The 17365-nt window shown below is 50.3% G+C and overlaps 1 protein-coding gene across 1 annotated transcript; it reads left to right on the top strand.

Annotated features, from left to right (window-relative positions):
* Positions 1-472: 472 nt before the first annotated feature.
* SALL1 (spalt like transcription factor 1) lies at positions 473-16073 on the top strand. The gene is made up of 3 exons (XM_060650785.3): positions 473-673; positions 9701-13134; positions 14282-16073. The coding sequence occupies exons 1-3, from the start codon at positions 598-600 to the stop codon at positions 14720-14722; spliced, it is 3951 nt and encodes a 1316-aa protein (XP_060506768.3). The 5' UTR covers positions 473-597; the 3' UTR covers positions 14723-16073.
* Positions 16074-17365: the final 1292 nt, after the last annotated feature.

The following is a 17365-nucleotide window of genomic DNA, read 5'->3' as shown; positions in this document are numbered from 1 at the left end:
AGTTCGCCGCGCGCCCGCAGCCTGGGTCTCCAGCCCCCGCCGCCCGGCCCCACCCCCCACCCGGGAGGCTTAATTCCGGGGAGGGCATGCTAATTCGGGTCGGCCCAGCCCGGGATGGGGGGGGACCGGGGGGGGGGGGCGCGGGCCCGGGCGCCGGGCGCGCAGAGGCGAGGAGGCAGGCCCGCGGCGGCCGGGCCGCGGAGTCCCGGGCGGTCGCGAAGAGGGTTAACCCAGTGTCGGGCGGCGCGGCGCGCAGAGCCAGCCCCGCGGCCGGCTTATTGGGCCAGCGCGCGGAGAGACAGGGGTCTGCAGCAAATCACGAACTAATTGATTAAGGCGAGCGGGTTTGAATAGCGCTGGCCCGGTGCCAATCGCCTTTCAAAGAGCCCCTCTATGATTAATCGCAATGCATTATTGATAATCATAATTATAGCAGGACACATGCGCGCTGCGCCCGGGGCCGGGGAGCCGGGGAGGGGGCGGGCGGGCCGGCGGGCGGGGGGAGCCGCCGCCGCCGCCGCCGCTCGATTTCCGTAATTTTGAGAAGATTTTTTTTTAGTAATTTTTTATTCTGCCCCAGCTGATGTTTGAGCCAGCATGTCGCGGAGGAAGCAAGCGAAGCCTCAACATTTCCAATCCGACCCCGAAGTGGCCTCGCTCCCCCGGCGAGATGGTGAGTGCTCCGGCCCGCGCCGCGGACACACACACGCACACACACGCACTCGCACTCACACTCACGCACACCCGGACCCACGCACACGCGGCTGGTTTCCGCGCCCACCGCCCCGCCGCCGCCACCGCCGCCGCCGCCGGGTCCCTGTTCGCCTTTCCCACTCAGCGTATTTCTTTCTTTCCTTCCTTCTTTCTTTCTTTCTTTTTTTTTTTTTTTTTTTTTTTAATTTCTTTTTAAATTTCCAATTTGCCTGCGCCGGGCTTCCCTCCCTGGCTCGGGGAGAGCAAACACTTCTCCCGGCAGGATCTTTCCGGAGTTGTTGGGTCTTCCCGGGTAGGGGGTGGGGGGTGGGGAGGAGCTCGGCCAGGCAGGCCCGGCTCCTCCAGCCCGGCTTTTCCGGGGAGCCGCGGCCGGGGCCCGGGGAGCCGGCTGGACGCGGGGCGGGCGGAGGTCGGCCGCGCGGGGCCCCTTGCGCTCCCCGCGCTGCGCCCGGGGCCCCCGGGCAGGCCTCCGCCGCGCCGGCCCTGCCGCCCCGCGGAAAGGAAGTTTACTTGGTGCTCCGGGCTGAACTCCCAGCGTGGGGGAGCCCCCTTGTGCCGCGCCCCCCCAAAGCGCTCACACTCCACCTGGGCGGGCGCGGCGGAATGGGGTGACTTTAGGGGCTCAGAGCTACCAGAAGACGGGGACCTGTGTCGGGGCGCCCGTGCCCGACCTGCTGGGGTCGCGGCAGGGGTGGAGGGTGCTCTTTGCTGCTGGTTCCTTCCAAGACACAGTGCAGGCGGACGGGGGACAGTGTTGGGGGCCGGCTACCCAAGTTTATCCCGGCGTCTTTTCTCCCAGTACATGCACCCCCTACCCAGCCCCGAAGAAATCTCTAGATTGGGTGTGCTCCCGCAGAGGATGGTGGTACCCCGTGCTTCCAGGAATCGTAAGGGTCTTTTTCCAGGGCGGGGGGGCGGGGGGCTCTCCGGCCAGAGGAGAACACCCCCTCCCCCCCGAAACAGAGGCATTGGCTTTCTCGGGTGGAGGCGACCACTGCGGGGTCCCGAAGGGAATGAACAAGTCTAGAACAAAGTTTGTGTGAGAGCGCTGAGGCCGAGAGTAGGAGAGATCCCGGCAGGGGATTTAGGGTACGGAGGGAGGACACCTCGAGTCCCTCCTTGTCCCTGAGGGGGGTTCTCTTTAGGGGCCTCCGAGTTCCCAGGCCCAGCGCCGCAGGCGAAGGAGCGGCGCCCGGTTCGGTCCCCGGCACGATGCTCGCCTCTCGGCCGCGGGAGGACGAGGGCAACCCCGGCGGGGGCTCCGCGGCTCCGGACGCCACTCGGAATGCTCAAGTCCCGGGCGGCTTTTTGGGGGATGGAGGAGGGAACTGGACCCGACAGGGCTCATAAGTGTGGCCTGGGATCGGCACCTCTGTCCACTAAACTCTGCGGCCGCCCGGGCCCCGCGGTTCCCGGGCTCCTTCCCCAGAGGCCTGCTTCTCAGTAGAGCTGGGGCTCGGGGGACCCGCGCAGAGCCGAGGCAAAGTCGCCGGGACTCCCACTCCCCGCACCCCGGCTGTCGGGAAAGGAGACTGCTGGCATAGGGATCCCTGTGAGAAATTGGGGAGAACTGAGACCCGTTAAGAAAATGGCTTTACAAATATTTGCACCCCCCAAGCCCAGTACTTTCCCCAGCTTCAAGCCTTACCCGAGTCTCTGCGATTTTAGTCCGCTGAGCTGAGCCCCCGAACCCCGCTTTCCACCCGAGGCCAAACCGGGGATGCGAGGTAAAGCGGGGTGAAATTTACCCAAGGCCGCAGCAACAGCTCCGAATATTTTCCCCAGTTTTCTCAGCTGGTTTCTTCTTCTCGCCCCCACACCCACCTTTCCTAAAGTTTCTGGTGAGCCCTTCCGCCCCGGAATACTGTTCAAGTTCCCAATATTTGTAGGAAAAACCAAACGGGAGGAGAAGAAAGCGTTTTTTCGGGTTTGGTTTGGTTTTGTGTTTTGTTTTGTAAATTTGTACCGATTTCACACATTTTTAAAAAGGGAGCCAAAGACTCGGGGCTTCGGGCTTGGGGAAGAAATGATGTCTGGGTACATCTTTGCCTTTTCGCCTGTCGCCTTCTGAATCCGGAATTTTTAATAGTTAAGGCTTCTCATAAAGCGATGGTATAAAAGGAGTTCACTACCTCTTACCATTATTATTTATTAGACTTTTTTTTTTTTTTTAGTTTCTTTGAGCTTTGAGGTAAGTTAATTAAGTAACTGAATCAAGTTTCCTTTTCTTTTTTTCCTCATTCTTTCTTCCTCCCTCCATCTCTTTCCTTTTTCTTCCTTTTTTTTTTTTTCTCCCCTAAAGCTGATTCATTGTCCTAAGAAGCAGTAAAGTGTTAGGGGCACTGTGTCCAGAGCCGCTCTCCTCTCTTTCTCACCTCTCTCCACCCCCCACCCCTTTTTTCTTCCGTGGTAATGGTTTTAGGTTATGACTGTTTTTACATGGTTGAACAATAAGTTTGGGGGAAGCTGCCTAGAGGGTAGATTTTGTAATAGGGTTACAGGATTTAGTATGTTGTAATGATATTAGTACACAACTAATCCTTCTCAGCGTCTGACTTACAGGAGGGCCTTGCACTCTCCCCATCTTTTTATTTGGGTGCAGTTGAGAGATAAACAGACTTCAGAGTAGATGACATCTCTGGGAGTTCCCTTTCAAAAGTCACCATCTTTGCCACAAGGAATTCAGCAGTGTCTGTTCACGTCCCCACACATAACACACACTTGAAAGAGTTGATGGGGTTGGAGTGTTGTCTTTGGTTTGTTTTGGTTTTTGGTTTTGTTTGGGGGTTTCTCTTGTCACATGTATACAGGTTCCTAAATTTTTAGAAGACAGTGCCTCACTCAAGCATGAGTGTGTGTGTGTGTGTGTGTGTGTGTGTGTGTGTGTGTGCACGCGCATGTGTGTGCACGCGCATACAAAGAAAGCCATAGCCATGCTCAACAGCCACACGGATAACTCCATCAGAACAAGTTCAAGAAAACAAGATTACTTGGTCAGTCTTCCAATGTTCATGTTTTAATTCTACTTGGGTGCAGCTGTAATGCCACAGACACCCTACATTAAAGTTGGGAATTTTTCTATGTCTTATGAAACCAGCATTATGGCACATATTAACTTGTCTTTTAAATAATATTCAGCGAGCCTGGAATCATTTGTAGAAAGATGACTGCCACTGGAAAAATTATGTACTGAGATAAATCATTCTTGAGGAAGGGGACTATTCGAATCTAATGATTTCTATGTGGGTTCTTTACTAAGCTCTGGGTTTCAGAGGGGGTGTGTGTGTGTGTGTGTGTGTGTGTGTGTGTGTTTTGGGGTTTTCTTCCTTGGGTAGTGGTTCTGAGATTCAAGTAACTGCAGGGATGGCCCCATTCAGACTCCATTCATTTATTAAAGTATTGTGGCGCTCAGTTTTTCAAGGAGAAGATAATATTGGAAGAAAGATAAAAACCTCACGAACTGGAGATAAAACACTGAGTCATATAAAGTATCATAAACATTCCTCTTATTTATATTAATAATGAAATTCTATTATTTACCAAAGTAATTTACTCATTGTGAGCAGCTTAATGGCAACACATTGATTTCTGGGCCCAAAAGGTTACAGAGAACTATAATTAATTGCTTTTTTTTGAAAAACCGACACCTGCAAGATAAGGCAGTTGGAAAGAATTCATGGGTAATCAGGCCTATTTTAAGTTTGTGGCATAATGGAAGATTCTGGGTGAGAAAATGCAGTTTTGGGGGATTTGCTTCGGGCCACAGATACTTTCTAAAAATGGCAAAACCACACACAACAAGCAAAGTGTAGTGGGGCACGAGAGACTGGATGCAAAAGTAAATCTGTGATAGTGAACAGCTCATGGTTTCTTGTACATCAAGTTTCTCCTGTGGTTTGTAGGTGCAAGTGCCAGTTTGTAGGTTATTCTTTGGGGACTTTATTTCACTTCTGCGTTTGCAGGTAGCAGTTCATCTCCACCAAGAGCCCTTTAGAAGGCAGAAACCCACATTTCTCATGTGGGGATCTCAGTGCGAGTGCGAGAGATCCCGCCCCGACTCGCAGTTTGCTAAGTTTGTTGAAATGGTTAAAAGCCAAGCTCATAACCGGAACAAAGTCCTCGTGCGGTCTTAATTCGGTTTTTCTGAGACCTGTCCTGGTACAGCTAGCCACGTCGTCCAAAATATTCTTCGATTACCAAAGCTGCAGTAATTTAGCAGTTTAGCAAAGATGGTAAATTATCCTAAGCCCCAGCACCCCTCCCCCCAGCAGAAAAAAGTGTGTGTGCCAGGCTTTACAAAAGCTAATGTGTCGAGCTGTTTTAACCTTTGCTAGCCTCCTCCCATGCAGAGGTGACAAGGTCCAGATCATAATATGTCCTTCAGTATCTTCCCAGTGACCCCCAAATTCAGTCTTCCTAGTCACTTAGCAGGAAGTTAGTAGTTTATTTTAGTTTCACCTTATCAGCTTGGTGTCTTTTCCTAACCTTATTCCCCTGTCACCCTCAGATGCCAGACCCCCAAAGGGGAAGATTGACAGGTAGTTCCCATAGCTCAGTTTTACCCTCAAACAACAGGGATTTAGTTTCTTGTGCCTTTGCCAATGTTTATGTAGTCAAAGTTGAGATCTCGCCTTAAGGAGTCTCTCTTTTTACGCGTCACTGGAATAGGAAAGCCACAAAGAAGTTTTTGAACAAAAACCCTTGCAACTGGAACCCCATCTAGCGTTCAGTTTGATTCATCCGAGGGGAAGACATTTTCCCCCAACACAGATTGTGTACGTTAGGTGGGCTTGTATCACTGTTTAAAAAGGCGTGTCTGGACCGTGTTGTTATTTTTTCCAGAGCCTTCGCTTGTAGTCTTCCACTCAAGAATCCACTAATCCCGGCCAGAACACGGAGGGAGTTGAAGCGGGCCAGTAAATGTGTCATTTGGTTGCATATCACATAGAGGAAACTTCAGACATTACGGAGAATATACAGAGCATATGTGGCAGTGTTTAAAATTTCTTTGGCATCTTGAGCTGGACATTCAGGTGGAGGCTTTTCCCAGATCGGTGCAGAACAATAATGATGATAATAAAAAGGTGAAAGACCAATCAGTCAGAAACGGTGCTGATGGCCTCTCCAAATGGGTCTCCGGGAAAGCACAGCCTGTTAAAATTATAGGCTCCACAATCCCAATCACGAGGGGTTCCATTAAAAACGTTAATGTGATCTTAAGGTCGTGGAAAGTAAAGGGAAAGATCTTTCTGAAGAGCTCCAAAAAAGAAAACTAAATGTGGTAGAATAGGGTTGTCTTGTTTTGTTTTGTTTTGGTTTTTTCCTGGCTTGGCTAAACCTTGCCGTGTGGGGCATAGTTTTATTTTTGTTTTCACAGTAGACAGATACACTGGAACACTTCCATTTTCTGCCTCCTGTTCTGCAATGTTTGGTTGAGATGATGAAAAACTGACAAATTTGAATTGGGGGTCAAGTACCTAAATAGTACGAGAACCGAAACATCCGGGGTTTTAGCATAAACTGAATGCAGCTACAAGTTCACCCCCTTATCCTCTAAAAAAAAAAAAATCCCAGAAAAATGCCAGAGATCTTTGTGTGTGTGCATACTCAGAAAACTACTCCTTCTTAAATTCTTCCTTTGTGACTGGGATCATAAAATTAATTTGGATGCAAAACCCATAGAGAAGGAACTGGAATGTTATTTTCACCATAGCACAGGGAACAAGGCAACTGTATTTACTATAATGGGATCACCAGTTGCAATCCTGTGTAACAGATTATTGAGAAACAAGATAGCAGCCGGTCAGAAAAATGAATTGGAACACGTTTGTGTGTGTGTGTGTTTGTGTGTGTGTGTGTGTGTGTGTGTGTGTGTGTGTGTCTCTTACAACTTAAAATACTCCCTTTGGTAGTTAAAGATTCAAACTAGTCCTCATGTTTTGTCTTTGTTGCTGTTGAGCGTCTTTGTTGGAGTTCAGTTCAGAATGTAGATACATTTAAAGTTAAGAGCTATTAACTCTTAGTGCAGCGACACCTGCTTTTGAAATAAATCAAAATAGATACCCAGAATTTTTTTTTTTTTTGGTGTTCATAAACATCCGGAAATTAAATTAGTTGACTCGGCAGTGGAATCACATGTCAGCTTATTAAAATGTTGTGAAAATCCAAGCTGAAACATAGGCAGCTTTTTAACACCGTCTTTCTTCGAAGCAAGCAGGCATATTTTTAAGCACCTCTATTTTCCGTCCGGTTAGCACGGCCCGAAATACAAAAATGTTCAGGTTGGAAAAACTTGAAAATTCTCAAGTGAGTCTTGAAGCAGCCCAAATGTAGAATTCAAGCCCAGGAAAGTAATAATCAGCGAAATCCTGTAAAGTAAGCTTCTTTTCATTTTGTCGATATATTATGAGAATATCAGATGTTTGCAAGTTATAAAGAATTAAAATGCCCTTTAATCGTGAACACAGATGTGCTAAATATTTGAAGGCAACTACATTGTAATGTGTACAATTGATGAAGTCAGTTTTCTGATTTCCCTTGCTAGTTATTTAGTCCTGAATCTGTCATTATTTGTCTAAGCCCAGCTGACCAAGCAAAACTGTGTTTTAAAGTGGCTTTATGTTTTGATAAATGTGAGCTGGTTGAAAAGTATTTTCCACTGAATGCAGAGCTTAATAGAACATGCTGACATAATAGTTTTAATGCATTTTGTTGAAAATGTGTGAACAAACAGAATAGCTTTTGTTCCTTCATAATTGGCTGTAAAAGTAGATGGAAACATAACCATTACATATGGAAATGTGCAAAGAGAAAGAAATAACATTTCTGTTGAATATATTAGGAATTGCATTTCCTAGTTTAAAATAAGCATCTGAAATGGATGCATCATTTAAAATTGGTTGTCAAAATAAGAAGCTTTAAACAGAATTTTTGTCACATTATTTTTGTCCCAAGTTAAGCGACGTAACTGCAGCGAATTTCCTTTAATATTTTGTTTACATTATTTTAAGGCAGGGAGAGAGACAGAAAGTGCTTAAAACAGCACCTTGAATGTGCACAGGAACCCGGTGCCAATTAAGATGATTAAACATTAAATTAAAACTGAATCATTATTGGTATTTTCTGCCACAGCCAAGATTTGTTTGGTATTGTTAGTGCATTTTGCTGCATACCCTTGTGGAGATTAAAAGATGGGTGTTATTAGAAAAGCTAGCTTGTTGAGTATAACTTAGCTACTCAGATAACACTCACAGTGAATAAAGTGTGCCTACATTTGGCATACTTCACCCGGGTTCCTCATCGACTCGGGCACCACGCAAGGCCAGTAGAGTTAAAGGAATTTCCAGAAGTTAGTATTTAGGTATTAATTGTATTTTCCGGAATGCCACACTACTGAAGCTTTTTAGGATGTTTACTACAAAGAGGCAAATGGCTGACCCTTAGGAGCTGCCTCTTACGTTTACCGAAGAAGCAACATTTTGAGTTGGTATTTATTCATATTTGCAATTAGTTTTTTTCTTTCCCCCCCTGCAAGTTTTCTTGGGAGATTCAATTTGGAAGTCATGGAAACTAACTATTATCTGATTCAGTTCTGCAGAAAAGCATGCAGGGAGGTAATCCTTGAATTAAACAGTTTTTTTTTTTTTTTTTTTTCACAGCCTTCGGAGATGACCACACACCATTTGTACAACAGAAGTTGGTGTTCCCCATGCTGGGCAAACAATAAGGCTCCATCCTGTCTTTGAATAGGATGTTAGCTTGCAGTTGGAGATTTTTATGTTTAATTTACAAATGGATCTTAGTGAGAAGAAATCTGAGCAACCAGTGGAAACAAACATGAAATAAAGGGATTTTTATAATGAAAGGTTCAGGACAATCTGTTAAACAATTGATAACACCGAATAGCCAACTGTTTTTAAAGGCATTCAGACAAGGAGAATGGCACAGCATTTGCAAACTCGAAACCAAGAATTATTTCTTCCCTTCCCCTTAACTGCACATCCTTCTATAAGTTGACGTTGAATCAGAAATGTAAATCTTGGGCCAGTTTTTTATAGATACAGAGAGCACTCTTGATGAAATATTTAGAGGCGTAACGTTGCCATTTGGAGCACAATGGCATATATAAGTTGAACAGTGGAATGGTAGCCAGGGTTGCATTCTTTAATTTTAAAAATAAACATGCCATGGGGTGATATATAGGTGCCAGGCAGGCCTTGTAACGGATTATGATCACTGTGTTTCTCTTCGTTGTGTCTGTGTGTGTGTGTGTGTGTGTGTGTGCGCGCGCGCGCGCGTGTGTGTGTGCGCGTGCGTGCGTGCGCGCTGCTTTCTTGTTTGTATTCAACTGAGTCTTGAGCAGCCTGGAGAATTTGTTACTGGTGTGGCTAAAGCGTGTTTGTCACGGGTAGGCCTCAGCTCAGGTTCTAGGTAGGGGCTGGAGGTGATTTTTAAGTTGTCAGTCTCCAGCTTGGTGATACGCATTTCTCTCCCCTCCCTTGTCAACAGCTGATTGGAATCTGAATGACTACAAATTAGTTTAGTGACAGAACAAACTGTCACAGATATCTCTGAATCAGTTGAAAATGAATAAGGTTGACAGAAACTCAAGAGCCTAATAAGTCCTCAGAATGGTTGCTGGACCCTCTCTGGATGAGTAGACAATAAGGTGTATAAAATATTGGAAATCAATAGTGGCCTATGGAATTGCATTATGCACTGATGTCTTCAGTTCGTAGTATTTTATATTTTGATGGATTATCTGAAGACCGTGGCTCTCTGAGATGCCGGATTGATAGGGATTCCTCCACACCCCTAAGATTTAATTATGAACGTTCTTGGGTAATATCGACTGCTTTTCCAGGGGCAAGCGTGTTGAGTTTTGAAGACCGAAAACAATGGATCAACCTCCCTCTTGTTGCGAAGGCGCGGGTGACCCTGTGTGGCCCGGCCCCCTTTCTAACCCTGCCCCTTTTGATGTTTGCAGGAGACGCAGAGAAAGGTCAACCAAATCGCACCACCAAGAGCAAGGACGCCCACGTGTGTGGCCGGTGCTGTGCCGAGTTCTTTGAGTTATCGGATCTTCTCCTCCACAAGAAGAACTGCACTAAAAATCAATTAGTTCTCATCGTCAATGAGAGCCCGGCCACCCCGCCCGACACCTTCACTCCCAGTCCCCCTCCCGATAACCCCGACGAACAAATGAATGACACCGTGAGCAAAACGGATCAGGCCGACGGCGGCGACCTTCCGGAACACGGCGGACGCGACAGGGAAGAGTCCATGGAGGTGGAGGCCCCGGTGGCGGCTAACAGAGGTGGCGGTGGCGCCCTGGGGGGGGGCGGGAGCGGGGTCACCCCAGGCTGCAGCGGCGGCCCCTCCACAGGTACCTCAGCGATCACAACGTCTCTACCTCAACTCGGGGACCTGACGACACTGGGCAACTTCTCCGTGATCAACAGCAACGTCATCATCGAGAACCTGCAGAGCACCAAGGTGGCGGTGGCCCAGTTCTCGCAGGAGGCGAGGTGCGGCGGGGCCTCCGGAGGCAAGCCGGCCGTCCCGGCCCTCATGGAGCAGCTCCTCGCCCTGCAGCAACAGCAGATCCACCAGCTGCAGCTGATCGAGCAGATCCGTCACCAAATATTGCTGTTGGCTTCTCAGAACGCAGACTTGCCAACATCTTCGAGTCCTTCTCAAGGTACTTTACGAACATCTGCCAACCCCTTGTCCACACTAAGCTCCCATTTATCTCAGCAGCTGGCGGCGGCAGCTGGATTGGCACAGAGCCTCGCCAGCCAGTCTGCCAACATCAGCGGTGTGAAACAGCTGCCCCCCCTCCAGCTACCTCAGAGCACTTCTGGCCACACCCTCCCACCCAACAGCGGCGCTTCCCCCAGCATTAACATCTTGGCGGCAGCGGTGACCACCCCGTCCTCGGAAAAAGCGGCTTCGAGCGCCGGCGCCTCCCACGCCAGCCACCCCGCAGCCTCGGCATCGTCGTCACCAGCTTTTGCAATAAGCAGTTTGTTAACTCCTGTGTCCAGTGCACTTCTACCTCAGCCGGCCCCCGCTAACTCGGTTTTCCCCAGCCCTTTGCCCAACATCGGAACGACTGCGGAGGACTTAAACTCCTTGTCCGCCTTGGCCCAGCAAAGAAAAAGCAAGCCACCAAATGTCACCGCCTTCGAAGCGAAGAGCGCTTCGGATGAGGCGTTCTTCAAACACAAGTGCAGGTTCTGCGCGAAGGTCTTCGGGAGCGACAGTGCCTTGCAGATCCACCTGCGCTCCCACACCGGCGAGAGGCCGTTCAAGTGCAACATCTGTGGGAACAGGTTCTCCACCAAGGGGAACCTCAAAGTCCACTTTCAGCGCCACAAAGAGAAATACCCTCACATCCAGATGAACCCCTATCCCGTGCCTGAGCATCTGGACAATATCCCCACGAGCACCGGCATCCCGTACGGCATGTCCATTCCTCCGGAGAAGCCGGTCACCAGCTGGCTAGACACCAAACCGGTCCTGCCCACTCTGACCACTTCGGTCGGCCTGCCGTTGCCCCCGACCCTCCCGAGCCTCACACCCTTCATCAAGACCGAAGAGCCAGCCCCGATCCCCATCAGCCATTCTGCCAGCAGCCCCCCGGGCTCAGTCAAAAGTGACTCCGGGGCCCCCGAGGCGGCCACGCGAAACCCGGGTGGGCTCGCAGAGGAGACCGAAGGGCCCCCCGCGCTACCCTCCGGTGGCAAAAGTGAGGACGGCACCGTGGCCCCCAGCTCCGCCCCGGCAGCCAGCGGCAGCTCTCTGAGCTCCCCGGCGGTGGCGACGGCCGACGGTGGCCCCGGGAGGGCCACCGCTTTCACCAACCCCTTGTTGCCGCTCATGTCTGAGCAGTTCAAGGCCAAGTTTCCTTTTGGGGGGCTCCTGGACTCGGCCCAGGCATCAGAGACCTCCAAGCTTCAGCAGTTGGTAGAGAACATTGACAAGAAGGCCACTGACCCCAACGAGTGTATCATCTGCCACCGGGTCCTCAGCTGTCAGAGCGCCCTAAAGATGCATTACCGGACGCACACCGGGGAGAGGCCCTTTAAGTGTAAGATCTGCGGCCGGGCTTTCACCACGAAGGGGAACCTCAAAACCCACTATAGCGTCCACCGTGCTATGCCCCCGCTCCGAGTCCAGCATTCCTGCCCCATCTGCCAGAAGAAGTTCACGAACGCCGTGGTCCTGCAGCAGCACATCCGAATGCACATGGGAGGTCAGATCCCCAACACCCCAGTCCCCGACAGCTACCCCGAGTCCATGGAGTCCGACACGGGCTCCTTTGACGAGAAGAATTTCGACGACCTGGACACCTTCTCCGACGAAAACATGGAGGACTGTCCTGAGGGCAGCATCCCCGATACGCCCAAGTCCGCGGACGCGTCCCAGGACAGCTTATCTTCTTCGCCTTTGCCCCTAGAGATGTCAAGCATCGCTGCTTTGGAAAATCAGATGAAGATGATCAGCGCCGGCCTGGCGGAGCAGCTGCAGGCCAGCCTGAAGTCCGTGGAGAACGGCTCCGTCGAGGGGGACGTCCTGACCAACGATTCGTCCTCAGTGGGTGGCGATATGGAGAGCCAGAGTGCGGGCAGCCCGGCCATCTCAGAGTCTACCTCTTCCATGCAGGCTCTGTCCCCGTCCAACAGCACCCAGGAGCTCCGCAAGTCCCCCGGCGCAGAGGAGAAGCCCCAGAGGCCAGTCCCGGGCGAGTTCGCCAACGGCCCGTCCCCCACCCCGGTGAACGGTGGGGCCCTGGATTTGACGTCCAGCCACGCAGAGAAAATCATCAAGGAAGATTCTTTGGGGATCCTCTTCCCTTTCAGAGACCGGGGTAAATTTAAAAATACTGCTTGCGACATTTGTGGCAAAACCTTTGCTTGTCAGAGTGCCTTGGACATTCACTACAGAAGTCATACCAAAGAGAGACCATTTATTTGCACGGTTTGCAATCGCGGCTTTTCCACAAAGGGTAATTTGAAGCAGCACATGTTGACACATCAGATGCGGGACCTACCATCACAGCTCTTTGAGCCCAGCCCCAACCTCGGCCCCAATCAGAACTCGGTGGCGATCCCCGCCAGCTCGTTGTCATCTCTCATCAAGACAGAGGTCAACGGCTTCGTGCACGTCACGCCTCAGGACAGCAAGGACACCTCCACCGGTCACGTCCCCTCTGGGCCTCTGTCCTCCTCTGCCACGTCCCCAGTTCTGCTCCCAGCTCTGCCCAGGAGAACCCCCAAACAGCATTACTGTAACACGTGTGGCAAGACCTTCTCCTCGTCGAGTGCCCTGCAGATTCACGAGCGAACTCACACTGGAGAGAAACCCTTTGCTTGCACTATTTGTGGGAGAGCTTTCACGACAAAAGGCAATCTGAAGGTACCTCACTCTGTCTGTCCCTCACACCCCCCCCCGCCCCCACCCACCCAGCCAGCCAGCAGCCCCGATAACCACGCAGGCAGAGGGCGTTCTCGCCGGGGCACCTGCCGCACGTGGCCCACCGCGGCCAGGCGCCCGCGCGGGTCAGGGTCGGGGCAGGTGTCTCGGGGCAGGCCGCAGCCTGCTGGACGTGAGAGCACATTGAATAATTTGGTGCCCCAGCGAAGCAGCTGCCCATCTCTTGCTGTCTCGCTAAGTGCACCAAATGAATTGCCTCACCTACCAAGTGCGACAGCCCGGCGTTGCCATGGGGTATTGATTAAAGACCTCCACGTGGCCTGCGAGCAGCCCGTATCACTTAATAATTACAGTCCTCCTCGGCGGATGCATCTGTTTTTCGCAAGTATGCAGCCCAGCGTGGCTTGCTCTCCTAAAAACCATCACGTCACTGCTCGGCTAAATGGGTATTATGATAATTGATTATACATTTCCTCCCGATATGTGTTGGAAATAAAGCAAATATGCTTAGGTTCTAGAGCAACAGTTGAGTGCTCTCACTGTGTACATTTTTTGTTGACAGAGTATCTCTCTAGAGATCGCTGCCAGTAATGTGAGATGAATAATTACTTTCTGGCTCTTTCTCGCTGCGCACGGGCCCTCCGATGGGCAATCTGCGAGGGGTACTTTCTTCCCATCTGCAGAGGACGTTTATAGGGTAAAGGGTGTCAGATACAATACTTACCATTGCAATGAGAGTGGACATAACAATTCTAACCCTGAAAGGAGCTATCTGCGACAGACTGGCCTGCTGGAGGCCATTATAAACTAAATACGGGTAATAAAAAAAGAGTAAGTAAGGCCGGCATCTTTGCCCAGGAAGAGGGAAGGCGGCCCAGGGCTGGGGAGAAGCGAGCGCGTTATTAGGAGGCGGCCGGAGTGGACAGCTCCCGTTACCTTCTCCACTATCTGGCACTTAATAAGAATAGACATGTAGGCCACTTGCTTTGTCGGGTGTTGGGATATGAGCGGAGACAGATTCGACTATTAAGCTTCTCCCTTCCTCTCTCTCTCTCTCTCTCTCTCTCTCCCCCCCCCTTTTTTTTTTCTTTGCCCCCTTCCCACCCCCGCCCCTTTGCCCTCCTCTCAGGTACACATGGGCACTCACATGTGGAATAGCACGCCTGCACGACGGGGTCGGCGGCTCTCTGTGGATGGCCCCATGACATTTCTAGGAGGCAATCCTGTCAAGTTCCCAGAAATGTTCCAGAAGGATTTGGCGGCAAGGTCAGGAAGCGGGGATCCTTCCAGCTTCTGGAATCAGTATGCAGCGGCACTCTCCAACGGGCTGGCGATGAAGGCCAATGAGATCTCCGTCATTCAGAATGGCGGCATCCCTCCAATTCCTGGAAGCCTCGGCAGCGGGAGCAGCTCACCTATTAGTGGGCTGACGGGAAATCTGGAGAAGCTCCAGAACTCAGAGCCCAGCGCTCCGCTGGCCGGCCTGGAGAAGATGGCCAGCAGTGAGAACGGAACCAACTTCCGTTTCACCCGCTTCGTGGAGGACAGCAAAGAGATCGTCACAAGTTAAAGCAACCCTGGCTGGAGAAATAACAACCCCCTTCCAGAAGGAGACCCACCGTTGCCTCCTCCCCCACCTCCCCCACCCCTTCCCTCCTGGTTCCCCCAGATCTATGAACTACAACATGATGAAGACATTCTTTTGTACTTTGTTCAACTTCTAGAGTTATAAGAAAGCTTATTTATTAGTGATATAACCTTGCTTTGCAAACAGAATGCAAGCGTTAACTTTGGTCTTCTGTATTTTGGACTAAATACTAATTGACTAGAGCGCTGTAACATTTATGGCAATCACAAGTTGCCCTGCTAGGCGGTCTTAATCTGGCATTAACTTATTTTCTATATCCGGTTTAATATGAATCTGGTGTTAATGCAATGCCTCAGTGATGCATTAGATCTCTAATAAAGTCTGTATATAAATGTACACTTTGATCCTGCTGGAAAATTTTATCAGCAAACACATTGTCTAATCTTTCTAAACAAATTTAAGCAAAGGACTGGAAGTACAGACTGATCAATGTGGTTCTTTGAAAGGTTTGGGGTTTTTTTGTTTTGTTTTATGGTTTTTTTGGTTTTTTGGGTTTTTTTTTTTTACTCTAAAATTCAACCTGCTTTTTTTTTTTTTTTTTTGGTAGATTTAACCATTTCCGTTTTGAACTACGATTTGTATTGTGCTTTTTACTTGAGTCGTCCTCAATGTTGATAAGTTTCTGTACAGTAATAAGCACGCAGAATTCTTTAGAGAAAATACAAGTGTTGTTTTGGTAGTTGAAACTGAGACGTAACATTTTGCCTTGTAGGTATATTCACAATAGAAAATTTGTGCTGGAATTTCACAATGCTGCTAAGTATAGCATCTTGAACAACCTTCAGTGGAGAAAATGTAGATGCTCTTGTATATACAATAAGAAATATCACTTTCATTAAAATGTACATATGTTCCTTACAAGAGCAAATGCTTCTTCTTGATCAAGAGAGCAGGTATAGTGTTCGTTTATTTTGTATTAGGTATGGAAGGAAAAAATTGGACTGTTACATGCACTTTCTTGGAAAGTTGAAAGGAAAGGGGGGGTCCAATTTCTTTAACATTTAATACTTACTAACAACAGAGATACTGTAATTTTACTCAAGTAATCAAATACATTTTTTTTTTGCAACAGATAAAACAAAATACTGTGTCTGTGTTTTTAGAGTGCATTTCTATGTAGCCAGGGCCCGAAATGTATTTTCACATTTCCCCAGGCACTAGTAAGTAGTGTATGTGAGTGTGTATCTCTCTCTCTCTCTCTCTCTCTCTAAATAAGGAGTTGTAAAAGGCGTCACAGAAACAGGTTTGCATGACCTGTGGATTTTTTTTCTTTTCCTTTCTTTTTTCTTTTTTTCCTTTTTTTCTTTTTCATTTGGAGGATCTCAGTATTTTCCCAGTTCTCTATGGCTTGTTTGGGCACACGGCTCACATCCCCCCCCCACTCCCCCCCCCCCCCAGAAAAAAACCCCAGGAAAAATGAAAGGAAATAAAAAGTGGTTATGTTAACCGGGACATGTGGCCCATTTAGACTTCAGGTTTATTTCAAGTATGTTGATTTCTCTTCCTTTGATTCAGTTGCTTTTTTCAGGCAGGGAGAGCAGCGTGGCCGGAGAATTCGCGATGCAGTGGGGGGGGCGGGGGGGGGGGGGTTATATAATCTGACTCTGAAACTAGGCCTCAACCCAGAGAGGTCAACACGTTCTTCAATTAGGCTTTCAAACATTTAAACACACATAAGTATTTGAAAGAAAAAGTCCAGTAAGATTTGAGCATTTCATCATCAAAATTCAACCTGATTCTTCCTCTCTCCCTTTTATTATAGGGGAAACATGTTTTCTTCCTGAGCACTATTTTGGGGTGAGCAAACGGACAGGGTGGAAGTTAGTGTCCACAGGGGTCGGCGATTTGTTTCTTTCAGGGAGGTGGTGAGCCGCCGGCAGCCGGGGGCCCTGCACCCAGGTAAGGGACACGCTTCGGGTCGCCTCCACTAGAAGTCTGCACTGGGACGCAGGCCACTCCAAGCTGTGTGACTCAGCTTGGGGGCCCAGGGCAGGACAACGTGGGGGCGGGCGCCCCCAAAGCAGGAGAGCGTGCGGGTGGAGCTGTGCTCAGAGTCCGGGTGTGCGGAGATCTGCCCAACACTTCGCCGCGCGAACACTGAGGGACTGCGCCTCCGCGGTCCCGGCCACGCGCCCCAAGACAGACGCCTTTGCTCAAGAGTGGGGACGCCAGGGAAGGCCGCAGTTCTGGCCAGAAGCTCTTGTCCTACGCGGGCCAGAGGGGACGTTTCCGTGGCGGAGGGGGCGTCCTTCCCCTTCCCAAGCCTGGGCGCGGCGACGCGGGGGCGCCCCGGGCCGCGTGGCCTCAGGGTCGGGGCGCTCCTCCCGGAAGCGGCCCCTGCACCCCGGGGCCGGCGCCTGGGGACAGGCTGTGGGGATCGGAGCCGCGGGCCACCAAAAAGGGCGGGCTCGCAGTGCCCCCTGGGCGCACTGCGCTGCGGCGCCCCTGCGCCCCTCCCTCCGCTCCAGGGGGTGGGGGGGCCGCGGACTGAGCCCCGACAACCGTCCCAGGCGCACGCCCGCCGGCGGCCCCCGCTCGCCGCCCCCCAGCCCGGGACTCCCACCC

The sequence above is a fragment of the Panthera onca genome, chromosome E2, assembly GCF_046562875.1.
Source record: "Panthera onca isolate mPanOnc1 chromosome E2, mPanOnc1 haplotype 2, whole genome shotgun sequence".
Lineage (NCBI taxonomy): Eukaryota > Metazoa > Chordata > Mammalia > Carnivora > Felidae > Panthera > Panthera onca.
The sequence above is the reverse complement of the archived record's forward strand: the minus strand, read 5'-3'. Positions and strand labels throughout refer to the sequence as shown.

Coding starts and splice junctions, on each gene's coding strand:
- SALL1 (XM_060650785.3), top strand. CDS start 598: ATGTCGCGGAGGAAGCAAGCGAAGCCTCAACATTTCCAATCCGACCCC. Junction 674..9,700: donor CTCGCTCCCCCGGCGAGATG/GTGAGTGCTCCG, acceptor TGATGTTTGCAG/GAGACGCAGAGAAAGGTCAA. Junction 13,135..14,281: donor CGACAAAAGGCAATCTGAAG/GTACCTCACTCT, acceptor CCCTCCTCTCAG/GTACACATGGGCACTCACAT.